This window comes from Meleagris gallopavo, chromosome 22 (assembly GCF_905368555.1).
Source record: "Meleagris gallopavo chromosome 22, MGAL_WU_HG_1.1, whole genome shotgun sequence".
Taxonomy (NCBI): Eukaryota; Metazoa; Chordata; class Aves; order Galliformes; family Phasianidae; genus Meleagris; species Meleagris gallopavo.
In genome coordinates, this window is record NC_139425.1 from 3,667,450 (window position 1) to 3,694,522 (window position 27,073).

General features: G+C 55.1%; 5 protein-coding genes and 1 pseudogene across 14 annotated transcripts in view; all 6 read right to left on the reverse strand.

Annotated features, from left to right (window-relative positions):
• MYBL2 (MYB proto-oncogene like 2) overlaps positions 1-27,073 on the reverse strand; it is a 154,161-nt gene that overhangs the window by 41,298 nt on the left and 85,790 nt on the right. The gene's annotated exons all lie outside the window — the stretch shown is intronic.
• Positions 1,440-6,231, reverse strand: LOC146542933 (uncharacterized; annotated as a pseudogene).
• LOC146542934 (uncharacterized) lies at positions 5,121-12,093 on the reverse strand. The gene is given in 3 exon segments (XM_085241846.1): positions 5,121-7,217; positions 11,312-11,493; positions 12,006-12,093. Coding segments are annotated over 3 exon segments (1,224 nt in total). The 3' UTR covers positions 5,121-6,263.
• LOC146542935 (uncharacterized) lies at positions 10,602-13,670 on the reverse strand. The gene is given in 2 exon segments (XM_085241848.1): positions 10,602-13,079; positions 13,401-13,670. Coding segments are annotated over 2 exon segments (1,224 nt in total). The 3' UTR covers positions 10,602-12,125.
• LOC146542936 (uncharacterized) lies at positions 16,629-23,827 on the reverse strand. The gene is given in 3 exon segments (XM_085241849.1): positions 16,629-18,946; positions 23,046-23,227; positions 23,740-23,827. Coding segments are annotated over 3 exon segments (1,224 nt in total). The 3' UTR covers positions 16,629-17,992.
• LOC146542937 (uncharacterized) lies at positions 23,498-25,404 on the reverse strand. The gene is given in 2 exon segments (XM_085241850.1): positions 23,498-24,813; positions 25,135-25,404. Coding segments are annotated over 2 exon segments (1,224 nt in total). The 3' UTR covers positions 23,498-23,859.

Sequence of the window (27,073 nt, forward strand, 5' to 3'; positions counted from 1 at the left end):
CTAAAGCAAAGAGCAGCTCTTAAAGCCATGAAACCAAAAGAGATTAAAGCAAAAAATATATTACCTCTAGTGATTTGGATAATTACAACACTATATGTATGTATATTAAATTTATATTTATTGTAATTACTGGATCACTTAAATCACCACGCAGTTGATAGAAATTGTATAGACAAATTAGAATGACTTGTAATTATTTTAAATCCTTTGAGAATGAGAAATATTTTCTAACACGTATTGAAAGATTCTAAGTCTAATTGTAGCACAAAGTTGCCATCACAAGCTACCCTGGGGTACATTTTAACGGGCCCATAAAAAATTTTCCCCGCCCCCAAAATGAGGGGGCAAAGCCAAAACAAAGCTAGAACCCCCCCTTTCACCTCTACAATTTGCTTCTCAAATTTGAAAACTGCAGCCCCCGCAGGCTCTTTGCAGGTAAAAAGGGGGGTTCCACCCCCCAGAAGCCTCAAAACCATCTTGACGAACACGCGTCCCCTAAAGGGCCGCGCGGGACCCCAAACGGGGGAGCCTTTGACCACAAAGGGCCCGTGCACCCACCAAGGGGACCCCGGGGGGCGGGAAAAAAGGTTTGAGGATCCAATTGCACCAAAGGGGGAATGCAAAGTCCGCCTTGGGGGGAACCCCCAGCACCGGGCACCGGGATGCCCAGTAAAAACCCCTGAAAAACCCCTTTTGCCGCCAACGTTTCCCCCAAACCCAAACTTGCCCGGGGTTTTGGAAAGGGACTGAAGACTAACAAAGGCTTCCTTCCCAAATACTTTGGGCCAGAAAAGGAATTAAAACATTCACCCAACCAACCAACAAATAAGACAGGAGAACCAATGACTGACAACTGACATGGAGCAGGCTGAAGGAAATATTAAAGTTCATAACCTGAGTAGGATAACACCCTCCAAGAGGAACATGCTATAAACACACGACTGATGTTCATGACTCTCCACCCAAGACACGTTAAAAGTCACCCCAAAAGGAACAGATGAGGTTAGGATGTAGGGAAAGTCCTGGAGAGTGCAGAGGAGGGGCGGGGAGAGAAATTAAGGAGACAGAGAAACAGAGAAGCTGCGCTGCTCTTTCCCACCAAGACAGGGATCCCTTCTGCTAAGTCACTGCCCCTTCACTTCTTGGTGAAAAATACCCAGGATAGCTTCACTTTGCTAGCACTGCTATCAAACACCAGCACGGTCACAGCCACAGCACTGATCAATGGCAACACCAATCCATTCCATTGGTTGCTTCAATCAATCCTTTATTTTTCACCGCTTGTGAAAATGTCCCACTGAAAGTCCTTGGTGGACTCGGGCAGGCCAATGCCAACAATAGGAACGCCACGGCAACCGACAGCAAAGCTCCACCTATGTGCGCACTTGTGACGGCATCGCAGAGTCACAGTCAGCCCGTGACTCACAGTGCGCCGGTGCCTACAAATAGCCAGCGGCCCAGCCTGGTTGAGTCTTGCTGGCGACTCTCGAGGTGTGAGCGTCTTCCTGTGGAGCAGAGACATGAGACCTTGCCAGTGCGTGAGACAGAGGAGTCTTGCGAGCGATTTGCGAGTGGAGGCGCAGAGGCTGCCGACTGCTCCGCAAGAGGCAGCCTCCAGCGAATCCATCATCCTTGGGGCTCCAAATCCATCCTTGAGCCCACAGCGCCAGGGCAGCCGCAGCCATGAGCCAGGAGGCGCTCCCAACCCGAGGCGCAAGGCGTGGGTCTGGCCGGTGGAGGCCCGCGAGGAGCGGTGCCCCATCTGCCTCGACCACATCGTGGACACCGTCCGCGCTCTGCCTGCAGGCACATCTTCTGCAGGGTGTGCATCCAGCAGTGGACTGCCAACAACCCCAGCTGCCCCTGTGCCGCCAGAGGATCTTTGGCAAGCAGCGCCTTGACTGGCGCCCTCGGCTCAGCCCCCGACCCGCCGGCCCCAGGGAAGGCTGCAGCGCACCAGGGAGCGGCGGGACACGAGATCTGCCCGGCGGTCCCGCAGCGTCCCAGCACGGAGCCCGCCGCGCAGCCGCTCAGGTCCCCCCGGCGGCTGGTGCGCAGCTCCTCTGGCACGGGGAGCTCAACCAGGCAGCCGCTTCGAGGAACCGCCGCGGGAGGACGAAAAACCGCGAATGGCTGAGGCGGGTGGCGCTGGGAGCGGCAGATGGGCGCCGGAGAGCACGCGCGCACCCCGACGGGCCTCGCTTGTGAGCTACGGACGGCGCCGGGATGGCCTGCTGCCACAGAGAGGGCGTGGGGGGATCTGGGCACTCTCAATAAACCCTTTCATGCACCCTAAATGAGCAGTTGTTGTGTCTCTTCATTCTGGAAGGTAAACCATAAGCCTGGAATCCCAGTGCAAAACAGGGACGGGGAACGAGAAGAGGTCGGCTGGTGAAACCGTTGATTCCAGAGCCCTGAGAGCCCCAGCTCTGTGACTGCGTGGCAGCACGCACCAGGGGGGCAGAGGGCTGAGCAGGGTCTGGCCTGCTGCTGCAGCACAGCCCGCCGTGTGCAGCTGCACCTGAGGCCGCACGGCCACCAGCGACCAGGGAGGGGCTTTGGCACGCACTTGGGGAGCGCAGAGCCCACCGTGCTGCTGCTGCTGTCCTCCTCTGGAGCTGCTGCAGACGGGGCCTGTCCTGCCCGGCAGCAGCCACCCACCCGGGCTGAGCTCAGGGCTGCTTCTGGGGCAGCTCCCTTCACATCTGCTCCACAGAAGTGCCGCTGAGGCTCTCCTTTTCAGCCAGCTCCGGCCTTGCCCTCTTGGACCAGGTGGGGACAACATGTCTTCAACAAGGCACTGTTGTAAAAGAGCTGCTTTTTAAAAATGCAAAGCAGATGAGTTGCCACTGCTTTGAGATAGGAGGACTAAGGCATTTAACTGCAAATGATAAACACAGATATCAAAAAGGGCTCTCATTCTGCTTAGGCTGACCACTGCTTTGTGATGCAACACCACTAAGTCAGAACCACCACGCTGTGATGATTTTGCTCTCTGGGAACAGAACAGCGTAAGGCTGTCAAAAAGAAAACAATTGAGAAACCCAGATGCCACTACTTTGCAGCACTTTACTCCCAGAACCCTGAGACTCTTAACCCCCAGGCGGTAACCACCTAACTGGTGACAGCTCTCCATGTAGTGTGTCCTGCATGGAACTGTTAATTCTCAGCACCGTGACACCATCAGACTCAACTCCCACACCTGGAACCCTTCCCTGGGTGCCCATCTCTCTCCTCTGCCCAGTGCCCCTGTACTGGGCGCCAGCTCTCTGCCTGCAGCTGCCCTGTCGGGGCCGCTGGTGCAGCAGGGCAGCGTGGGGCTGCCACGGAGGTGGCTTTGGCACGGCCACAGCAGAGGCTGCCACAGGCACCTGGTAAGACTGAATGTGCACAAGTCCACGGGGCCAGACGACGCGCATGCCAGGGTCCCTTCCAACCCAAGTCGTTCGATGGTTCCTGAAATTTCAGTGTTTTGTTCAAGCTCACATCTCATAAGACAAAGCATCAGCAAGGCTGAAAGCAGCACATTTGGGAACAGACAGAATCACAGAATCACAGAATTGTAGGGGTTGGAAGGGACCTCTAGAGATCATCGAGACCAACCCCCCTGCCAAAGCAGGTTCCCTACACCAGGTCGCACAGGTAGGCGTCCAGGCGAGACTTGAATATCTCCAGAGAAGGAGACTCCACAACCTCCCTGGGCAGCCTGTTCCAGTGCTCCGTCACCCTCACCGTGAAGAAGTTCTTACGCACATTCATGCAAAACTTCCTATGCTGCAGCTGATGTCCGTTTCCCCTCGTCCTGTCTCCACGTACCACTGAAAAGAGACTGGCCTCACCGCTATGGCCGCCACACCTCAGATATTTATAAACCTGGATCAGGTCCCCTCTCCGTCGTCTTTTCTCAAGGCTAAACAGACCCAGTTCACTTAGCCTTTCTTCATAGGGGAGATGCTCCAGGCCCTTCACCATCTTTGTGGCCCTAAGACATTAAGCTGGATGCAAACAGGTGACTCCCAGCTGCAACGTGGATGATGAGATTCAACTTCAAGCACGCTTTTTAGTTTTTACAGCACTTCCCCTGTGCAACCAAACGAGGCTGAGTGGCCCGAGCTCCCACCAGAGGCAAGCTGCAGTTTGGTTGGTTTGCCAGGTCTCAACTTTTCTAATCTGGCGCAGACAGGAATTAAATACAGCTCCTCTTTTCTTATAAATGCACGCTTAAATGGCTCAGAGGAGTACCATACTGAAGACAGAGCAGGTGAGCTGTGCCCGTGGCTTTGTGCTGCAGCACACAGACAGCAGCCCCTTGGAAGCAAGACAGTTGTGCCAGTCAGGAGAGAGCTGACATGGCTTATATTCCTCCCAGAAAACAGACAGAGGTGCTACTGTAAGCCATAACCTGGATGTACAAGATAAGCATTTAATCCAACACAGCGAGCACAAGGCCTGGCATCTGGTTTCCTTGGACAACTAAGAAAAAACTAGGACATGATGTTACTGCAACCTCTTTTTCAATCATCTATGTGTAACAGCATTTCCAAACACCTCCCCTCAATTTTTGCCTCCAGAAAGTAAGAAAAGTTGCCTTCCCTAACGTAAATCTGATTTCTGCTGTTGCTACAACACTTGGAAGATGCACAGTGTGAGTGCCACCCTACACACACTTTAGACTAAGCAAACCTCCCTGGGTTTTACTGCCAACAAGAAACACTACAGCTCGACCAACCTCTCACGCTGCATTCAGTGACAGTAATTCCCACCACGGCTGTAAACATCTTACCTTTGGCATTCCAACCCGCAGGCACACAGCCAGCCCATCCTGCAGCCATCCCCTGCCATCATGGCACTGACTGCCCACCAAGCGGCTCGTTACTGCTTGTAAGGCTCACCTGCCCATGCAGGCAGGCAGTCTGTACCCAGCTATGCTTACAAGCAAATCTCATGCCTCTTGCTTCTGGATTCTAAGTCTTCCAGTACTCAAAGGGAGCTTAACAGGAGGGAGAGCAACTGTTCACACTGCCAGACAGAGACAGGACAAGGGGGAACAGTTTAAAGAAAAGCAGAGGGAGATTTAGGTTCCATGCGAGGCAGGGACCTGAGGAAGGGAAATGAAGCTGAGAGACAGGGCTGCAAGCTGGATGACCACATTCAGAGGGAAGCATGAGATGCTTACATGCTAGCAGGGCCATCAGCAAGCGTAGCCATCAGGGATACAGTTGTAACTGTGCCATGAAACAACTTCACCTGCACCTGGAAAATGACTGGGGGCAATCTGCCAACAATGCAAAGCTGAGATACCTGTGCCCCTTTGCACCTCTACAGATCTGCTGCTCTGCTGAATTTGGAAGAACTGCAGCCACCCTGCAGGCTCTTTGCAGGGGTCAAAAGTGGGTCCAGTCCCCCAGAAGAGCCTCAAGAACCATCTGGGTGACGGAACACAGCGTACCCTCACAAGGCCGCGCAGGATCCCAAACTGGGAGGAGCGGCTGACGCAGCAGAAGGCCGTGCAGCCATCCAGAGGGATCCGGGCGGGCTGGAGAAACGGCTTGAGGGGAATCTCCAGGATTGCACCAAGGGGAAGTGCAAAGTCCTGCCCTCGGGGAGGAACGACCCGAGGCACCAGGGCACCTGAGGAGTGACCAGATGGAAAGCAGCCCTGCAGAAAAGCCCCTTGGCCGCCAACGCTCTCCAAAGCACACTTGGACGCGGCTTTGGCAAGGGACGTGAAGACTAACAAAGGCTTCCTTCCACAAATACGTTGGCCAGAAAAGGGAATTAAAGCATTCACCCCCAACCAACCAACAAATAAGACAGGAGAACCAATGACTGACAACTGACATGGAGCAGGCTGAAGGAAATATTAAAGTTCATACCCTGAGTAGGATAACACCCTCCAAGAGGAACGTGCTATAAACACACGACTGATGTTCATGACTCTCCACCCAAGACACGTTAAAAGTCACCCCAAAAGGGAACAGATGAGGTTAGGATGTGAGGGAAAGTCCTGGAGGGTGCAGAGGAGGGGCGGGGAGAGAAATTAAGGAGACAAGAGAAACAGAGAAGCTGCGCTGCTCCTTCCCCACCAAGACAGGGATCCCTTCTTGCTAAGCACTGCCCCTTCACTTCTTGGTGAAAAATACCCAGGATAGCATTTCCTTCGCAAGCACTGCTATCAAACACCAGCACGGTCACAGCCACAGCACTGATCAATGGCAACACCAAGTCCATTCCATTGGTTGCTTCAATCAATCCTTTATTTTTCACCGCTTGTGAAAATGTCCCATTGAAAGTCCTTGGGTGGACTCGGGCAGGCCAATGCCAACAATAGGAACGCCACGGCAACCGGACAGCAAAGCTCCACCTATGTGCGCACTTGGTGACGGCATCGCAGAGTCACAGTCAGCCCGTGACCTCACAGTGCGCCGGGTGCCTATAAATAGCCAGCGGGCCCAGCCTGCGTTGAGTCTTGCTGGCGACTCTCGAGGTGTGAGCGTCTTCCTGTGGGAGCACGAGACACTGAGACCTTGCCAGTGCGTGAGACAGAGGAGTCTTGCGAGCGATTTGCGAGTGGAGGCGCAGAGGCTGCCGACTGCTCCGCAAGAGGCAGCCTCCAGCGAATCCATCATCCTTGGGGCTCCAAATCCATCCTTGGAGCCCCACAGCGCCAGGGCAGCCGCAGCCATGAGCCAGGAGGCAGCTCCCAACCCGAGGCGCAAGGCGTGGGTCTGGCCGGTGGAGGCCCGCGAGGAGCGGTGCCCCATCTGCCTCGACCACATCGTGGACACCGTCCGCGCTCTGCCCTGCAGGCACATCTTCTGCAGGGTGTGCATCCAGCAGTGGACTGCCAACAACCCCAGCTGCCCCCTGTGCCGCCAGAGGATCTTTGGCAAGCAGCGCCTTGACTGGCGCCCCTCGGCTCAGCCCCCGACCCGCCGGCCCCAGGGAAGGCTGCAGCGCACCAGGGAGCGGCGGGACACGAGATCTGCCCGGCGGTCCCGCAGCGTCCCAGCACGGAGCCCGCCGCGCAGCCGCTCCAGGTCCCCCCGGCGGCTGGTGCGCAGCTCCTCCTGGCACGGGGAGCTCAACCAGCGCAGCCGCTTCGAGGAACCGCCGCGGGAGGACGAAGACCGCGAATGGCTGAGGCGGGTGGCGCGGGAGCGGCAGATGGGCGCCGGAGAGCACGCGCGGCACCCCGACGGGCCTCGCTTGTGAGGCTACGAGGACGGCGCCGGGATGGCCCTGCTGCCACAGAGAGAGCGTGGGGGGATCTGGGCACTCTCAATAAACCCTTTCATGCACCCTAAAATGAGCAGTTGTTGTGTCTCTTTCATTCTGGAAGGTAAACCATAAGCCTGGAATCCCAGTGCAAAACAGGGACGGGGAACGAGGAAGAGGTCGGCTGGTGAAACCGTTGACTTCCAGAGCCCTGAGAGCCCCAGCTCTGTGACTGCGTGGCAGCACGCACCAGGGGGGCAGAGGGCTGAGCAGGGCTCTGCCTGCTGCTGCAGCACAGCCCGGCCGTGTGGCAGCTGCACCTGAGGCCGCACGGCCACCAGCGACCAGGGAGGGGCTTTGGCACGGCACTTGGGGAGCGCAGAGCCCACCGTGCTGCTGCTGCCTGTCCTCCTCTGGAGCTGCTGCAGACGGGGCCTGTCCTGCCCGGCAGCAGCCACCCACCCGGGCTGAGCCTCAGGGCTGCTTCTGGGGCAGCTCCCCTTCACATCTGCTCCACAGAAGGTGCCGCTGAGGCTCTCCTTTTCAGGCCAGCTCCGGCCTTGCCCTCTTGGACCAGGTGGGGACAACATGTCTTCAACAAGGCACTGTTGTAAAAGAGCTGCTTTTTAAAAATGCAAAGCAGATGAGTTGCCACTGCTTTGAGATAGGAGGACTAAGGCATTTAACTGCAAATGATAAACACAGATATCAAAAAGGGCTCTCATTCTGCTTAGGCTGACCACTGCTTTGTGATGCAACACCACTAAGTCAGAACCACCACGCTGTGATGATTTTGCTCTCTGGGAACAGAACAGCGTAAGGCTGTCAAAAAGAAAACAATTGAGAAACCCAGATGCCACTACTTTGCAGCACTTTACTCCCAGAACCCTGAGACTCTTAACCCCCAGGCGGTAACCACCTAACTGGTGACAGCTCTCCATGTAGTGTGTCCTGCATGGAACTGTTAATTCTCAGCACCGTGACACCATCAGACTCAACTCCCACACCTGGAACCCTTCCCTGGGTGCCCATCTCTCTCCTCTGCCCAGTGCCCCTGTACTGGGCGCCAGCTCTCTGCCTGCAGCTGCCCTGTCGGGGCCGCTGGTGCAGCAGGGCAGCGTGGGGCTGCCACGGAGGTGGCTTTGGCACGGCCACAGCAGAGGCTGCCACAGGCACCTGGTAAGACTGAATGTGCACAAGTCCACGGGGCCAGACGACGCGCATGCCAGGGTCCCTTCCAACCCAAGTCGTTCGATGGTTCCCTGAAATTTCAGTGTTTTGTTCAAGCTCACATCTCATAAGACAAAGCATCAGCAAGGCTGAAAGCAGCACATTTGGGAACAGACAGAATCACAGAATCACAGAATTGTAGGGGTTGGAAGGGACCTCTAGAGATCATCGAGACCAACCCCCCTGCCAAAGCAGGTTCCCTACACCAGGTCGCACAGGTAGGCGTCCAGGCGAGACTTGAATATCTCCAGAGAAGGAGACTCCACAACCTCCCTGGGCAGCCTGTTCCAGTGCTCCGTCACCCTCACCGTGAAGAAGTTCTTACGCACATTCATGCAAAACTTCCTATGCTGCAGCTGATGTCCGTTTCCCCTCGTCCTGTCTCCACGTACCACTGAAAAGAGACTGGCCTCACCGCTATGGCCGCCACACCTCAGATATTTATAAACCTGGATCAGGTCCCCTCTCCGTCGTCTTTTCTCAAGGCTAAACAGACCCAGTTCACTTAGCCTTTCTTCATAGGGGAGATGCTCCAGGCCCTTCACCATCTTTGTGGCCCTAAGACATTAAGCTGGATGCAAACAGGTGACTCCCAGCTGCAACGTGGATGATGAGATTCAACTTCAAGCACGCTTTTTAGTTTTTACAGCACTTCCCCTGTGCAACCAAACGAGGCTGAGTGGCCCGAGCTCCCACCAGAGGCAAGCTGCAGTTTGGTTGGTTTGCCAGGTCTCAACTTTTCTAATCTGGCGCAGACAGGAATTAAATACAGCTCCTCTTTTCTTATAAATGCACGCTTAAATGGCTCAGAGGAGTACCATACTGAAGACAGAGCAGGTGAGCTGTGCCCGTGGCTTTGTGCTGCAGCACACAGACAGCAGCCCCTTGGAAGCAAGACAGTTGTGCCAGTCAGGAGAGAGCTGACATGGCTTATATTCCTCCCAGAAAACAGACAGAGGTGCTACTGTAAGCCATAACCTGGATGTACAAGATAAGCATTTAATCCAACACAGCGAGCACAAGGCCTGGCATCTGGTTTCCTTGGACAACTAAGAAAAAACTAGGACATGATGTTACTGCAACCTCTTTTTCAATCATCTATGTGTAACAGCATTTCCAAACACCTCCCCTCAATTTTTGCCTCCAGAAAGTAAGAAAAGTTGCCTTCCCTAACGTAAATCTGATTTCTGCTGTTGCTACAACACTTGGAAGATGCACAGTGTGAGTGCCACCCTACACACACTTTAGACTAAGCAAACCTCCCTGGGTTTTACTGCCAACAAGAAACACTACAGCTCGACCAACCTCTCACGCTGCATTCAGTGACAGTAATTCCCACCACGGCTGTAAACATCTTACCTTTGGCATTCCAACCCGCAGGCACACAGCCAGCCCATCCTGCAGCCATCCCCTGCCATCATGGCACTGACTGCCAAGCGGCTCGTTACTGCTTGTAAGGCTCACCTGCCCATGCAGGCAGGCAGTCTGTACCCAGCTATGCTTACAAGCAAATCTCATGCCTCTTGCTTCTGGATTTACTGTGTCCAGTTCTGGGCTCCCCAGTACAAAAAAGACAGGGATCTCTTGGAAAGAGTCCAGCGGAGGGCCACAAAGATGGTGAAGGGCCTGGAGCATCTCCCCTATGAAGAAAGGCTAAGTGAACTGGGTCTGTTTAGCCTTGAGAAAAGACGACGGAGAGGGGACCTGATCCAGGTTTATAAATATCTGAGGTGTGGCGGCCATAGCGGTGAGGCCAGTCTCTTTTCAGTGGTACGTGGAGACAGGACGAGGGGAAACGGACATCAGCTGCAGCATAGGAAGTTTTGCATGAATATGCGTAAGAACTTCTTCACGGTGAGGGTGACGGAGCACTGGAACAGGCTGCCCAGGGAGGTTGTGGAGTCTCCTTCTCTGGAGATATTCAAGTCTCGCCTGGACGCCTACCTGTGCGACCTGGTGTAGGGAACCTGCTTTGGCAGGGGGTTGGTCTCGATGATCTCTAGAGGTCCCTTCCAACCCCTACAATTCTGTGATTCTGTCTTCCAGTACTCAAAGGGAGCTTAACAGGAGGGAGAGCAACTGTTCACACTGCCAGACAGAGACAGGACAAGGGGGAACAGTTTAAAGAAAAGCAGAGGGAGATTTAGGTTCCATGCAAAGAGAAATCTCTTTACTCAGAGGGCAGTGAGGCCCTGGCACTGCTGCCCAGAGAAGTGTGGGTGCCCCGTCCCCAGAGGCATTCAAGGCCAAGTTGGATGGAGCTGTGATGCCCGAGCTGCCGCGTGGAAACCCAGGCCGTGGCAAAGGGCTGGAACTGAGTGGGCTCTAAGGTCCTTCCCAACCGAAGCCATTACGTGAGTCTAAGCATACAGAGAGATGCAGCTTAGAGTCGCTACCAGGGAAGTCTGTTGGGGAGGGAAATCTTAAAGTTTCAGACTATTAATATGCAGTGATTCACTGCAGAGATCAGGCTACAGGAGTGAAATGCGCGTTTGTGACACGAGGCAGGGACCTGAGGAAGGGAAATGAAGCTGAGAGACAGGGCTGCAAGCTGGATGACCACATTCAGAGGGAAGCATGAGATGCTTACATGCTAGCAGGGCCATCAGCAAGCGTAGCCATCAGGGATACAGTTGTAACTGTGCCATGAAACAACTTCACCTGCACCTGGAAAATGACTGGGGGCAATCTGCCAACAATGCAAAGCTGAGATACCTGTGCCCCTTTGCACCTCTACAGATCTGCTGCTCTGCTGAATTTGGAAGAACTGCAGCCACCCTGCAGGCTCTTTGCAGGGGTCAAAAGTGGGTCCAGTCCCCCAGAAGAGCCTCAAGAACCATCTGGGTGACGGAACACAGCGTACCCTCACAAGGCCGCGCAGGATCCCAAACTGGGAGGAGCGGCTGACGCAGCAGAAGGCCGTGCAGCCATCCAGAGGGATCCGGGCGGGCTGGAGAAACGGCTTGAGGGGAATCTCCAGGATTGCACCAAGGGGAAGTGCAAAGTCCTGCCCTCGGGGAGGAACGACCCGAGGCACCAGGGCACCTGAGGAGTGACCAGATGGAAAGCAGCCCTGCAGAAAAGCCCCTTGGCCGCCAACGCTCTCCAAAGCACACTTGGACGCGGCTTTGGCAAGGGACGTGAAGACTAACAAAGGCTTCCTTCCACAAATACGTTGGCCAGAAAAGGGAATTAAAGCATTCACCCCCAACCAACCAACAAATAAGACAGGAGAACCAATGACTGACAACTGACATGGAGCAGGCTGAAGGAAATATTAAAGTTCATACCCTGAGTAGGATAACACCCTCCAAGAGGAACGTGCTATAAACACACGACTGATGTTCATGACTCTCCACCCAAGACACGTTAAAAGTCACCCCAAAAGGGAACAGATGAGGTTAGGATGTGAGGGAAAGTCCTGGAGGGTGCAGAGGAGGGGCGGGGAGAGAAATTAAGGAGACAAGAGAAACAGAGAAGCTGCGCTGCTCCTTCCCCACCAAGACAGGGATCCCTTCTTGCTAAGCACTGCCCCTTCACTTCTTGGTGAAAAATACCCAGGATAGCATTTCCTTCGCAAGCACTGCTATCAAACACCAGCACGGTCACAGCCACAGCACTGATCAATGGCAACACCAAGTCCATTCCATTGGTTGCTTCAATCAATCCTTTATTTTTCACCGCTTGTGAAAATGTCCCATTGAAAGTCCTTGGGTGGACTCGGGCAGGCCAATGCCAACAATAGGAACGCCACGGCAACCGGACAGCAAAGCTCCACCTATGTGCGCACTTGGTGACGGCATCGCAGAGTCACAGTCAGCCCGTGACCTCACAGTGCGCCGGGTGCCTATAAATAGCCAGCGGGCCCAGCCTGCGTTGAGTCTTGCTGGCGACTCTCGAGGTGTGAGCGTCTTCCTGTGGGAGCACGAGACACTGAGACCTTGCCAGTGCGTGAGACAGAGGAGTCTTGCGAGCGATTTGCGAGTGGAGGCGCAGAGGCTGCCGACTGCTCCGCAAGAGGCAGCCTCCAGCGAATCCATCATCCTTGGGGCTCCAAATCCATCCTTGGAGCCCCACAGCGCCAGGGCAGCCGCAGCCATGAGCCAGGAGGCAGCTCCCAACCCGAGGCGCAAGGCGTGGGTCTGGCCGGTGGAGGCCCGCGAGGAGCGGTGCCCCATCTGCCTCGACCACATCGTGGACACCGTCCGCGCTCTGCCCTGCAGGCACATCTTCTGCAGGGTGTGCATCCAGCAGTGGACTGCCAACAACCCCAGCTGCCCCCTGTGCCGCCAGAGGATCTTTGGCAAGCAGCGCCTTGACTGGCGCCCCTCGGCTCAGCCCCCGACCCGCCGGCCCCAGGGAAGGCTGCAGCGCACCAGGGAGCGGCGGGACACGAGATCTGCCCGGCGGTCCCGCAGCGTCCCAGCACGGAGCCCGCCGCGCAGCCGCTCCAGGTCCCCCCGGCGGCTGGTGCGCAGCTCCTCCTGGCACGGGGAGCTCAACCAGCGCAGCCGCTTCGAGGAACCGCCGCGGGAGGACGAAGACCGCGAATGGCTGAGGCGGGTGGCGCGGGAGCGGCAGATGGGCGCCGGAGAGCACGCGCGGCACCCCGACGGGCCTCGCTTGTGAGGCTACGAGGACGGCGCCGGGATGGCCCTGCTGCCACAGAGAGGGCGTGGGGGGATCTGGGCACTCTCAATAAACCCTTTCATGCACCCTAAAATGAGCAGTTGTTGTGTCTCTTTCATTCTGGAAGGTAAACCATAAGCCTGGAATCCCAGTGCAAAACAGGGACGGGGAACGAGGAAGAGGTCGGCTGGTGAAACCGTTGACTTCCAGAGCCCTGAGAGCCCCAGCTCTGTGACTGCGTGGCAGCACGCACCAGGGGGGCAGAGGGCTGAGCAGGGCTCTGCCTGCTGCTGCAGCACAGCCCGGCCGTGTGGCAGCTGCACCTGAGGCCGCACGGCCACCAGCGACCAGGGAGGGGCTTTGGCACGGCACTTGGGGAGCGCAGAGCCCACCGTGCTGCTGCTGCCTGTCCTCCTCTGGAGCTGCTGCAGACGGGGCCTGTCCTGCCCGGCAGCAGCCACCCACCCGGGCTGAGCCTCAGGGCTGCTTCTGGGGCAGCTCCCCTTCACATCTGCTCCACAGAAGGTGCCGCTGAGGCTCTCCTTTTCAGGCCAGCTCCGGCCTTGCCCTCTTGGACCAGGTGGGGACAACATGTCTTCAACAAGGCACTGTTGTAAAAGAGCTGCTTTTTAAAAATGCAAAGCAGATGAGTTGCCACTGCTTTGAGATAGGAGGACTAAGGCATTTAACTGCAAATGATAAACACAGATATCAAAAAGGGCTCTCATTCTGCTTAGGCTGACCACTGCTTTGTGATGCAACACCATTAAGTCAGAACCACCACGCTGTGATGATTTTGCTCTCTGGGAACAGAACAGCGTAAGGCTGTCAAAAAGAAAACAATTGAGAAACCCAGATGCCACTACTTTGCAGCACTTTACTCCCAGAACCCTGAGACTCTTAACCCCCAGGCGGTAACCACCTAACTGGTGACAGCTCTCCATGTAGTGTGTCCTGCATGGAACTGTTAATTCTCAGCACCGTGACACCATCAGACTCAACTCCCACACCTGGAACCCTTCCCTGGGTGCCCATCTCTCTCCTCTGCCCAGTGCCCCTGTACTGGGCGCCAGCTCTCTGCCTGCAGCTGCCCTGTCGGGGCCGCTGGTGCAGCAGGGCAGCGTGGGGCTGCCACGGAGGTGGCTTTGGCACGGCCACAGCAGAGGCTGCCACAGGCACCTGGTAAGACTGAATGTGCACAAGTCCACGGGGCCAGACGACGCGCATGCCAGGGTCCCTTCCAACCCAAGTCGTTCGATGGTTCCCTGAAATTTCAGTGTTTTGTTCAAGCTCACATCTCATAAGACAAAGCATCAGCAAGGCTGAAAGCAGCACATTTGGGAACAGACAGAATCACAGAATCACAGAATTGTAGGGGTTGGAAGGGACCTCTAGAGATCATCGAGACCAACCCCCCTGCCAAAGCAGGTTCCCTACACCAGGTCGCACAGGTAGGCGTCCAGGCGAGACTTGAATATCTCCAGAGAAGGAGACTCCACAACCTCCCTGGGCAGCCTGTTCCAGTGCTCCGTCACCCTCACCGTGAAGAAGTTCTTACGCACATTCATGCAAAACTTCCTATGCTGCAGCTGATGTCCGTTTCCCCTCGTCCTGTCTCCACGTACCACTGAAAAGAGACTGGCCTCACCGCTATGGCCGCCACACCTCAGATATTTATAAACCTGGATCAGGTCCCCTCTCCGTCGTCTTTTCTCAAGGCTAAACAGACCCAGTTCACTTAGCCTTTCTTCATAGGGGAGATGCTCCAGGCCCTTCACCATCTTTGTGGCCCTAAGACATTAAGCTGGATGCAAACAGGTGACTCCCAGCTGCAACGTGGATGATGAGATTCAACTTCAAGCACGCTTTTTAGTTTTTACAGCACTTCCCCTGTGCAACCAAACGAGGCTGAGTGGCCCGAGCTCCCACCAGAGGCAAGCTGCAGTTTGGTTGGTTTGCCAGGTCTCAACTTTTCTAATCTGGCGCAGACAGGAATTAAATACAGCTCCTCTTTTCTTATAAATGCACGCTTAAATGGCTCAGAGGAGTACCATACTGAAGACAGAGCAGGTGAGCTGTGCCCGTGGCTTTGTGCTGCAGCACACAGACAGCAGCCCCTTGGAAGCAAGACAGTTGTGCCAGTCAGGAGAGAGCTGACATGGCTTATATTCCTCACAGAAAACAGACAGAGGTGCTACTGTAAGCCATAACCTGGATGTACAAGATAAGCATTTAATCCAACACAGCGAGCACAAGGCCTGGCATCTGGTTTCCTTGGACAACTAAGAAAAAACTAGGACATGATGTTACTGCAACCTCTTTTTCAATCATCTATGTGTAACAGCATTTCCAAACACCTCCCCTCAATTTTTGCCTCCAGAAAGTAAGAAAAGTTGCCTTCCCTAACGTAAATCTGATTTCTGCTGTTGCTACAACACTTGGAAGATGCACAGTGTGAGTGCCACCCTACACACACTTTAGACTAAGCAAACCTCCCTGGGTTTTACTGCCAACAAGAAACACTACAGCTCGACCAACCTCTCACGCTGCATTCAGTGACAGTAATTCCCACCACGGCTGTAAACATCTTACCTTTGGCATTCCAACCCGCAGGCACACAGCCAGCCCATCCTGCAGCCATCCCCTGCCATCATGGCACTGACTGCCCCACCAAGCGGCTCGTTACTGCTTGTAAGGCTCACCTGCCCATGCAGGCAGGCAGTCTGTACCCAGCTATGCTTACAAGCAAATCTCATGCCTCTTGCTTCTGGATTTACTGTGTCCAGTTCTGGGCTCCCCAGTACAAAAAAGACAGGGATCTCTTGGAAAGAGTCCAGCGGAGGGCCACAAAGATGGTGAAGGGCCTGGAGCATCTCCCCTATGAAGAAAGGCTAAGTGAACTGGGTCTGTTTAGCCTTGAGAAAAGACGACGGAGAGGGGACCTGATCCAGGTTTATAAATATCTGAGGTGTGGCGGCCATAGCGGTGAGGCCAGTCTCTTTTCAGTGGTACGTGGAGACAGGACGAGGGGAAACGGACATCAGCTGCAGCATAGGAAGTTTTGCATGAATATGCGTAAGAACTTCTTCACGGTGAGGGTGACGGAGCACTGGAACAGGCTGCCCAGGGAGGTTGTGGAGTCTCCTTCTCTGGAGATATTCAAGTCTCGCCTGGACGCCTACCTGTGCGACCTGGTGTAGGGAACCTGCTTTGGCAGGGGGTTGGTCTCGATGATCTCTAGAGGTCCCTTCCAACCCCTACAATTCTGTGATTCTGTCTTCCAGTACTCAAAGGGAGCTTAACAGGAGGGAGAGCAACTGTTCACACTGCCAGACAGAGACAGGACAAGGGGGAACAGTTTAAAGAAAAGCAGAGGGAGATTTAGGTTCCATGCAAAGAGAAATCTCTTTACTCAGAGGGCAGTGAGGCCCTGGCACTGCTGCCCAGAGAAGTGTGGGTGCCCCGTCCCCAGAGGCATTCAAGGCCAAGTTGGATGGAGCTGTGATGCCCGAGCTGCCGCGTGGAAACCCAGGCCGTGGCAAAGGGCTGGAACTGAGTGGGCTCTAAGGTTCTTCCCAACCGAAGCCATTACGTGAGTCTAAGCATACAGAGAGATGCAGCTTAGAGTCGCTACCAGGGAAGTCTGTTGGGGAGGGAAATCTTAAAGTTTCAGACTATTAATATGCAGTGATTCACTGCAGAGATCAGGCTACAGGAGTGAAATGCGCGTTTGTGACACGAGGCAGGGACCTGAGGAAGGGAAATGAAGCTGAGAGACAGGGCTGCAAGCTGGATGACCACATTCAGAGGGAAGCATGAGATGCTTACATGCTAGCAGGGCCATCAGCAAGCGTAGCCATCAGGGATACAGTTGTAACTGTGCCATGAAACAACTTCACCTGCACCTGGAAAATGACTGGGGGCAATCTGCCAACAATGCAAAGCTGAGATACCTGTGCCCCTTTGCACCTCTACAGATCTGCTGCTCTGCTGAATTTGGAAGAACTGCAGCCACCCTGCAGGCTCTTTGCAGGGGTCAAAAGTGGGTCCAGTCCCCCAGAAGAGCCTCAAGAACCATCTGGGTGACGGAACACAGCGTACCCTCACAAGGCCGCGCAGGATCCCAAACTGGGAGGAGCGGCTGACGCAGCAGAAGGCCGTGCAGCCATCCAGAGGGATCCGGGCGGGCTGGAGAAACGGCTTGAGGGGAATCTCCAGGATTGCACCAAGGGGAAGTGCAAAGTCCTGCCCTCGGGGAGGAACGACCCGAGGCACCAGGGCACCTGAGGAGTGACCAGATGGAAAGCAGCCCTGCAGAAAAGCCCCTTGGCCGCCAACGCTCTCCAAAGCACACTTGGACGCGGCTTTGGCAAGGGACGTGAAGACTAACAAAGGCTTCCTTCCACAAATACGTTGGCCAGAAAAGGGAATTAAAGCATTCACCCCCAACCAACCAACAAATAAGACAGGAGAACCAATGACTGACAACTGACATGGAGCAGGCTGAAGGAAATATTAAAGTTCATACCCTGAGTAGGATAACACCCTCCAAGAGGAACGTGCTATAAACACACGACTGATGTTCATGACTCTCCACCCAAGACACGTTAAAAGTCACCCCAAAAGGGAACAGATGAGGTTAGGATGTGAGGGAAAGTCCTGGAGGGTGCAGAGGAGGGGCGGGGAGAGAAATTAAGGAGACAAGAGAAACAGAGAAGCTGCGCTGCTCCTTCCCCACCAAGACAGGGATCCCTTCTTGCTAAGCACTGCCCCTTCACTTCTTGGTGAAAAATACCCAGGATAGCATTTCCTTCGCAAGCACTGCTATCAAACACCAGCACGGTCACAGCCACAGCACTGATCAATGGCAACACCAAGTCCATTCCATTGGTTGCTTCAATCAATCCTTTATTTTTCACCGCTTGTGAAAATGTCCCATTGAAAGTCCTTGGGTGGACTCGGGCAGGCCAATGCCAACAATAGGAACGCCACGGCAACCGGACAGCAAAGCTCCACCTATGTGCGCACTTGGTGACGGCATCGCAGAGTCACAGTCAGCCCGTGACCTCACAGTGCGCCGGGTGCCTATAAATAGCCAGCGGGCCCAGCCTGCGTTGAGTCTTGCTGGCGACTCTCGAGGTGTGAGCGTCTTCCTGTGGGAGCACGAGACACTGAGACCTTGCCAGTGCGTGAGACAGAGGAGTCTTGCGAGCGATTTGCGAGTGGAGGCGCAGAGGCTGCCGACTGCTCCGCAAGAGGCAGCCTCCAGCGAATCCATCATCCTTGGGGCTCCAAATCCATCCTTGGAGCCCCACAGCGCCAGGGCAGCCGCAGCCATGAGCCAGGAGGCAGCTCCCAACCCGAGGCGCAAGGCGTGGGTCTGGCCGGTGGAGGCCCGCGAGGAGCGGTGCCCCATCTGCCTCGACCACATCGTGGACACCGTCCGCGCTCTGCCCTGCAGGCACATCTTCTGCAGGGTGTGCATCCAGCAGTGGACTGCCAACAACCCCAGCTGCCCCCTGTGCCGCCAGAGGATCTTTGGCAAGCAGCGCCTTGACTGGCGCCCCTCGGCTCAGCCCCCGACCCGCCGGCCCCAGGGAAGGCTGCAGCGCACCAGGGAGCGGCGGGACACGAGATCTGCCCGGCGGTCCCGCAGCGTCCCAGCACGGAGCCCGCCGCGCAGCCGCTCCAGGTCCCCCCGGCGGCTGGTGCGCAGCTCCTCCTGGCACGGGGAGCTCAACCAGCGCAGCCGCTTCGAGGAACCGCCGCGGGAGGACGAAGACCGCGAATGGCTGAGGCGGGTGGCGCGGGAGCGGCAGATGGGCGCCGGAGAGCACGCGCGGCACCCCGACGGGCCTCGCTTGTGAGGCTACGAGGACGGCGCCGGGATGGCCCTGCTGCCACAGAGAGGGCGTGGGGGGATCTGGGCACTCTCAATAAACCCTTTCATGCACCCTAAAATGAGCAGTTGTTGTGTCTCTTTCATTCTGGAAGGTAAACCATAAGCCTGGAATCCCAGTGCAAAACAGGGACGGGGAACGAGGAAGAGGTCGGCTGGTGAAACCGTTGACTTCCAGAGCCCTGAGAGCCCCAGCTCTGTGACTGCGTGGCAGCACGCACCAGGGGGGCAGAGGGCTGAGCAGGGCTCTGCCTGCTGCTGCAGCACAGCCCGGCCGTGTGGCAGCTGCACCTGAGGCCGCACGGCCACCAGCGACCAGGGAGGGGCTTTGGCACGGCACTTGGGGAGCGCAGAGCCCACCGTGCTGCTGCTGCCTGTCCTCCTCTGGAGCTGCTGCAGACGGGGCCTGTCCTGCCCGGCAGCAGCCACCCACCCGGGCTGAGCCTCAGGGCTGCTTCTGGGGCAGCTCCCCTTCACATCTGCTCCACAGAAGGTGCCGCTGAGGCTCTCCTTTTCAGGCCAGCTCCGGCCTTGCCCTCTTGGACCAGGTGGGGACAACATGTCTTCAACAAGGCACTGTTGTAAAAGAGCTGCTTTTTAAAAATGCAAAGCAGATGAGTTGCCACTGCTTTGAGATAGGAGGACTAAGGCATTTAACTGCAAATGATAAACACAGATATCAAAAAGGGCTCTCATTCTGCTTAGGCTGACCACTGCTTTGTGATGCAACACCATTAAGTCAGAACCACCACGCTGTGATGATTTTGCTCTCTGGGAACAGAACAGCGTAAGGCTGTCAAAAAGAAAACAATTGAGAAACCCAGATGCCACTACTTTGCAGCACTTTACTCCCAGAACCCTGAGACTCTTAACCCCCAGGCGGTAACCACCTAACTGGTGACAGCTCTCCATGTAGTGTGTCCTGCATGGAACTGTTAATTCTCAGCACCGTGACACCATCAGACTCAACTCCCACACCTGGAACCCTTCCCTGGGTGCCCATCTCTCTCCTCTGCCCAGTGCCCCTGTGCTGGGCGCCAGCTCTCTGCCTGCAGCTGCCCTGTCGGGGCCGCTGGTGCAGCAGGGCAGCGTGGGGCTGCCACGGAGGTGGCTTTGGCACGGCCACAGCAGAGGCTGCCACAGGCACCTGGTAAGACTGAATGTGCACAAGTCCACGGGGCCAGACGACGCGCATGCCAGGGTCCCTTCCAACCCAAGTCGTTCGATGGTTCCCTGAAATTTCAGTGTTTTGTTCAAGCTCACATCTCATAAGACAAAGCATCAGCAAGGCTGAAAGCAGCACATTTGGGAACAGACAGAATCACAGAATCACAGAATTGTAGGGGTTGGAAGGGACCTCTAGAGATCATCGAGACCAACCCCCCTGCCAAAGCAGGTTCCCTACACCAGGTCGCACAGGTAGGCGTCCAGGCGAGACTTGAATATCTCCAGAGAAGGAGACTCCACAACCTCCCTGGGCAGCCTGTTCCAGTGCTCCGTCACCCTCACCGTGAAGAAGTTCTTACGCATATTCATGCAAAACTTCCTATGCTGCAGCTGATGTCCGTTTCCCCTCGTCCTGTCTCCACGTACCACTGAAAAGAGACTGGCCTCACCGCTATGGCCGCCACACCTCAGATATTTATAAACCTGGATCAGGTCCCCTCTCCGTCGTCTTTTCTCAAGGCTAAACAGACCCAGTTCACTTAGCCTTTCTTCATAGGGGAGATGCTCCAGGCCCTTCACCATCTTTGTGGCCCTAAGACATTAAGCTGGATGCAAACAGGTGACTCCCAGCTGCAACGTGGATGATGAGATTCAACTTCAAGCACGCTTTTTAGTTTTTACAGCACTTCCCCTGTGCAACCAAACGAGGCTGAGTGGCCCGAGCTCCCACCAGAGGCAAGCTGCAGTTTGGTTGGTTTGCCAGGTCTCAACTTTTCTAATCTGGCGCAGACAGGAATTAAATACAGCTCCTCTTTTCTTATAAATGCACGCTTAAATGGCTCAGAGGAGTACCATACTGAAGACAGAGCAGGTGAGCTGTGCCCGTGGCTTTGTGCTGCAGCACACAGACAGCAGCCCCTTGGAAGCAAGACAGTTGTGCCAGTCAGGAGAGAGCTGACATGGCTTATATTCCTCCCAGAAAACAGACAGAGGTGCTACTGTAAGCCATAACCTGGATGTACAAGATAAGCATTTAATCCAACACAGCGAGCACAAGGCCTGGCATCTGGTTTCCTTGGACAACTAAGAAAAAACTAGGACATGATGTTACTGCAACCTCTTTTTCAATCATCTATGTGTAACAGCATTTCCAAACACCTCCCCTCAATTTTTGCCTCCAGAAAGTAAGAAAAGTTGCCTTCCCTAACGTAAATCTGATTTCTGCTGTTGCTACAACACTTGGAAGATGCACAGTGTGAGTGCCACCCTACACACACTTTAGACTAAGCAAACCTCCCTGGGTTTTACTGCCAACAAGAAACACTACAGCTCAACCAACCTCTCACGCCACATTCAGTGACAGTAATTCCCACCACGGCTGTAAACAGCTTACCTTTGGCATTCCAACCCGCAGGCACACAGCCAGCCCATCCTGCAGCCATCCCCTGCCATCATGGCACTGACTGCCCCACCAAGCGGCTCGTTACTGCTTGTAAGGCTCACCTGCCCATGCAGGCAGGCAGTCTGTACCCAGCTATGCTTACAAGCAAATCTCATGCCTCTTGCTTCTGGATTTACTGTGTCCAGTTCTGGGCTCCCCAGTACAAAAAAGACAGGGATCTCTTGGAAAGAGTCCAGCGGAGGGCCACAAAGATGGTGAAGGGCCTGGAGCATCTCCCCTATGAAGAAAGGCTAAGTGAACTGGGTCTGTTTAGCCTTGAGAAAAGACGACGGAGAGGGGACCTGATCCAGGTTTATAAATATCTGAGGTGTGGCGGCCATAGCGGTGAGGCCAGTCTCTTTTCAGTGGTACGTGGAGACAGGACGAGGGGAAACGGACATCAGCTGCAGCATAGGAAGTTTTGCATGAATATGCGTAAGAACTTCTTCACGGTGAGGGTGACGGAGCACTGGAACAGGCTGCCCAGGGAGGTTGTGGAGTCTCCTTCTCTGGAGATATTCAAGTCTCGCCTGGACGCCTACCTGTGCGACCTGGTGTAGGGAACCTGCTTTGGCAGGGGGTTGGTCTCGATGATCTCTAGAGGTCCCTTCCAACCCCTACAATTCTGTGATTCTGTCTTCCAGTACTCAAAGGGAGCTTAACAGGAGGGAGAGCAACTGTTCACACTGCCAGACAGAGACAGGACAAGGGGGAACAGTTTAAAGAAAAGCAGAGGGAGATTTAGGTTCCATGCAAAGAGAAATCTCTTTACTCAGAGGGCAGTGAGGCCCTGGCACTGCTGCCCAGAGAAGTGTGGGTGCCCCGTCCCCAGAGGCATTCAAGGCCAAGTTGGATGGAGCTGTGATGCCCGAGCTGCCGCGTGGAAACCCAGGCCGTGGCAAAGGGCTGGAACTGAGTGGGCTCTAAGGTCCTTCCCAACCGAAGCCATTACGTGAGTCTAAGCATACAGAGAGATGCAGCTTAGAGTCGCTACCAGGGAAGTCTGTTGGGGAGGGAAATCTTAAAGTTTCAGACTATTAATATGCAGTGATTCACTGCAGAGATCAGGCTACAGGAGTGAAATGCGCGTTTGTGACACGAGGCAGGGACCTGAGGAAGGGAAATGAAGCTGAGAGACAGGGCTGCAAGCTGGATGACCACATTCAGAGGGAAGCATGAGATGCTTACATGCTAGCAGGGCCATCAGCAAGCGTAGCCATCAGGGATACAGTTGTAACTGTGCCATGAAACAACTTCACCTGCACCTGGAAAATGACTGGGGGCAATCTGCCAACAATGCAAAGCTGAGATACCTGTGCCCCTTTGCACCTCTACAGATCTGCTGCTCTGCTGAATTTGGAAGAACTGCAGCCACCCTGCAGGCTCTTTGCAGGGGTCAAAAGTGGGTCCAGTCCCCCAGAAGAGCCTCAAGAACCATCTGGGTGACGGAACACAGCGTACCCTCACAAGGCCGCGCAGGATCCCAAACTGGGAGGAGCGGCTGACGCAGCAGAAGGCCGTGCAGCCATCCAGAGGGATCCGGGCGGGCTGGAGAAACGGCTTGAGGGGAATCTCCAGGATTGCACCAAGGGGAAGTGCAAAGTCCTGCCCTCGGGGAGGAACGACCCGAGGCACCAGGGCACCTGAGGAGTGACCAGATGGAAAGCAGCCCTGCAGAAAAGCCCCTTGGCCGCCAACGCTCTCCAAAGCACACTTGGACGCGGCTTTGGCAAGGGACGTGAAGACTAACAAAGGCTTCCTTCCACAAATACGTTGGCCAGAAAAGGGAATTAAAGCATTCACCCCCAACCAACCAACAAATAAGACAGGAGAACCAATGACTGACAACTGACATGGAGCAGGCTGAAGGAAATATTAAAGTTCATACCCTGAGTAGGATAACACCCTCCAAGAGGAACGTGCTATAAACACACGACTGATGTTCATGACTCTCCACCCAAGACACGCTAAAAGTCACCCCAAAAGGGAACAGATGAGGTTAGGATGTGAGGGAAAGTCCTGGAGGGTGCAGAGGAGGGGCGGGGAGAGAAATTAAGGAGACAAGAGAAACAGAGAAGCTGCGCTGCTCCTTCCCCACCAAGACAGGGATCCCTTCTTGCTAAGCACTGCCCCTTCACTTCTTGGTGAAAAATACCCAGGATAGCATTTCCTTCGCAAGCACTGCTATCAAACACCAGCACGGTCACAGCCACAGCACTGATCAATGGCAACACCAAGTCCATTCCATTGGTTGCTTCAATCAATCCTTTATTTTTCACCGCTTGTGAAAATGTCCCATTGAAAGTCCTTGGGTGGACTCGGGCAGGCCAATGCCAACAATAGGAACGCCACGGCAACCGGACAGCAAAGCTCCACCTATGTGCGCACTTGGTGACGGCATCGCAGAGTCACAGTCAGCCCGTGACCTCACAGTGCGCCGGGTGCCTATAAATAGCCAGCGGGCCCAGCCTGCGTTGAGTCTTGCTGGCGACTCTCGAGGTGTGAGCGTCTTCCTGTGGGAGCACGAGACACTGAGACCTTGCCAGTGCGTGAGACAGAGGAGTCTTGCGAGCGATTTGCGAGTGGAGGCGCAGAGGCTGCCGACTGCTCCGCAAGAGGCAGCCTCCAGCGAATCCATCATCCTTGGGGCTCCAAATCCATCCTTGGAGCCCCACAGCGCCAGGGCAGCCGCAGCCATGAGCCAGGAGGCGGCTCCCAACCCGAGGCGCAAGGCGTGGGTCTGGCCGGTGGAGGCCTGCGAGGAGCGGTGCCCCATCTGCCTCGACCACATCGTGGACACCGTCCGCGCTCTGCCCTGCAGGCACATCTTCTGCAGGGAGTGCATCCAGCAGTGGACTGCCAACAACCCCAGCTGCCCCCTGTGCCGCCAGAGAATATTCGGCAAGCAGCGCCTTGACTGGCGCCCCTCGGCTCAGCCCCCGACCCGCCGGCCCCAGGGAAGGCTGCAGCGCACCAGGGAGCGGCGGGACACGAGATCTGCCCGGCGGTCCCGCAGCGTCCCAGCACGGAGCCCGCCGCGCAGCCGCTCCAGGTCCCCCCGGCGGCTGGTGCGCAGCTCCTCCTGGCACGGGGAGCTCAACCAGCGCAGCCGCTTCGAGGAACCGCCGCGGGAGGACGAAGACCGCGAATGGCTGAGGCGGGTGGCGCGGGAGCGGCAGATGGGCGCCGGAGAGCACGCGCGGCACCCCGACGGGCCTCGCTTGTGAGGCTACGAGGACGGCGCCGGGATGGCCCTGCTGCCACAGAGAGGGCGTGGGGGGATCTGGGCACTCTCAATAAACCCTTTCATGCACCCTAAAATGAGCAGTTGTTGTGTCTCTTTCATTCTGGAAGGTAAACCATAAGCCTGGAATCCCAGTGCAAAACAGGGACGGGGAACGAGGAAGAGGTCGGCTGGTGAAACCGTTGACTTCCAGAGCCCTGAGAGCCCCAGCTCTGTGACTGCGTGGCAGCACGCACCAGGGGGGCAGAGGGCTGAGCAGGGCTCTGCCTGCTGCTGCAGCACAGCCCGGCCGTGTGGCAGCTGCACCTGAGGCCGCACGGCCACCAGCGACCAGGGAGGGGCTTTGGCACGGCACTTGGGGAGCGCAGAGCCCACCGTGCTGCTGCTGCCTGTCCTCCTCTGGAGCTGCTGCAGACGGGGCCTGTCCTGCCCGGCAGCAGCCACCCACCCGGGCTGAGCCTCAGGGCTGCTTCTGGGGCAGCTCCCCTTCACATCTGCTCCACAGAAGGTGCCGCTGAGGCTCTCCTTTTCAGGCCAGCTCCGGCCTTGCCCTCTTGGACCAGGTGGGGACAACATGTCTTCAACAAGGCACTGTTGTAAAAGAGCTGCTTTTTAAAAATGCAAAGCAGATGAGTTGCCACTGCTTTGAGATAGGAGGACTAAGGCATTTAACTGCAAATGATAAACACAGATATCAAAAAGGGCTCTCATTCTGCTTAGGCTGACCACTGCTTTGTGATGCAACACCACTAAGTCAGAACCACCACGCTGTGATGATTTTGCTCTCTGGGAACAGAAAAGCGTAAGGCTGTCAAAAAGAAAACAATTGAGAAACCCAGATGCCACTACTTTGCAGCACTTTACTCCCAGAACCCTGAGACTCTTAATCCCCAGGCGGTAACCACCTAACTGGTGACAGCTCTCCATGTAGTGTGTCCTGCATGGAACTGTTTATTCTCAGCACCGTGACACCATCAGACTCAACTCCCACACTAGGAACCCTTCCCTGGGTGAGAATAAACTGGAGGACTGCTTCTGTTCCTCTGGTTGTCAGTGCAAGCTTGGAAAGTCTTTTTCTTCTTTTAGTAAGATTGAATCTTCAGCACCATCGCAGGTATCTCTCTCATCCCACCTTGGAGGAATAGTCTTTTACTGTATGCAGGCCTGGGGCCTCCAGCACAAGAAAGACGTGGAGCTTTTGGAAGAGTCCCAGCAGAGGCCATGAAGATGCTGAGGGCTGCAGCACCTCTCCTACAAAGACAGGCTGAAGGAGCTGGGCTCTTTCAGCCTGGAAGCATTCCATAGGAAACCTCATTGTGGCTTTCCAATCCTTAAAAGGATCTTATAAACAGGGTGGAAATAGACTTTTTACAGGGATGGATGCTGATAAGATGAAGGAGAACATTTTTAAACTAAAAGAGGGGAAATCTTCACTGAGATGTTGAGGTCCTGGCACAGGCTGCCCAGAGAAGTTGTGTATGCTTCCTCATCCCTGGAGGTGCTCAAAGAAAGGTTGGATCGGGCCGTGGGCAACCTGATCTTGAACCTGATTTACTGGTGGGCAACTGTGCCCGCAGCAGGGGGCTGGAACCAGATGATATTTGAGGTCCCTCCTAAGCCAAGAGATTCTGTGATTTGTTGAAGAGGAAAAGCAGAGTCCAGTATCATTGCAAATCATCACTGCATTGCATTGCTGAACAGCACTTGTTGCTTTTCATTTACATAGCCGTATTTTGACTTTAAAGAGTGAAGAAATAAATACAACTGTACAGTGGCGATGCCAGGAGAGTGCTGTGTCCTATTGTTTGCAAGGTTTGTTCCTCAGGGAGGAGAATAAATTCTGCAGTTTAGATGTAACAATGTCCCATTTCTTTAACTCTTCTTCCACATGCAGAGAAGTCCTTCCAGTTGTTGCTCATCTGGTGGCTCTGGAGCCCTGGCAGAGAGCTGTGACCAGCAGAGTTGGGGCTGCAGCCACTGCCCTGACTACTGTTTTTTTGGGATCACTCCTCACCTACCTTGCATCCTCTCCTTATTTAGTCAGGACTACTGGGATGGTTGTCTCATTTCTGCTGCGCTGTAATGGCTTATTTTCTTGCTATGTTAGTGAAACACCATGATCTCTGCAGAGAAAAAGGAAAGCTTAACAGTAGCCTCGATCAGGGTCCTGGAAACACGCCCAGCTTGCTAATACAAAGCACGAGGGCTAACACAGAAACCTCTTCCCTTTCTGAACAGTCTCTTC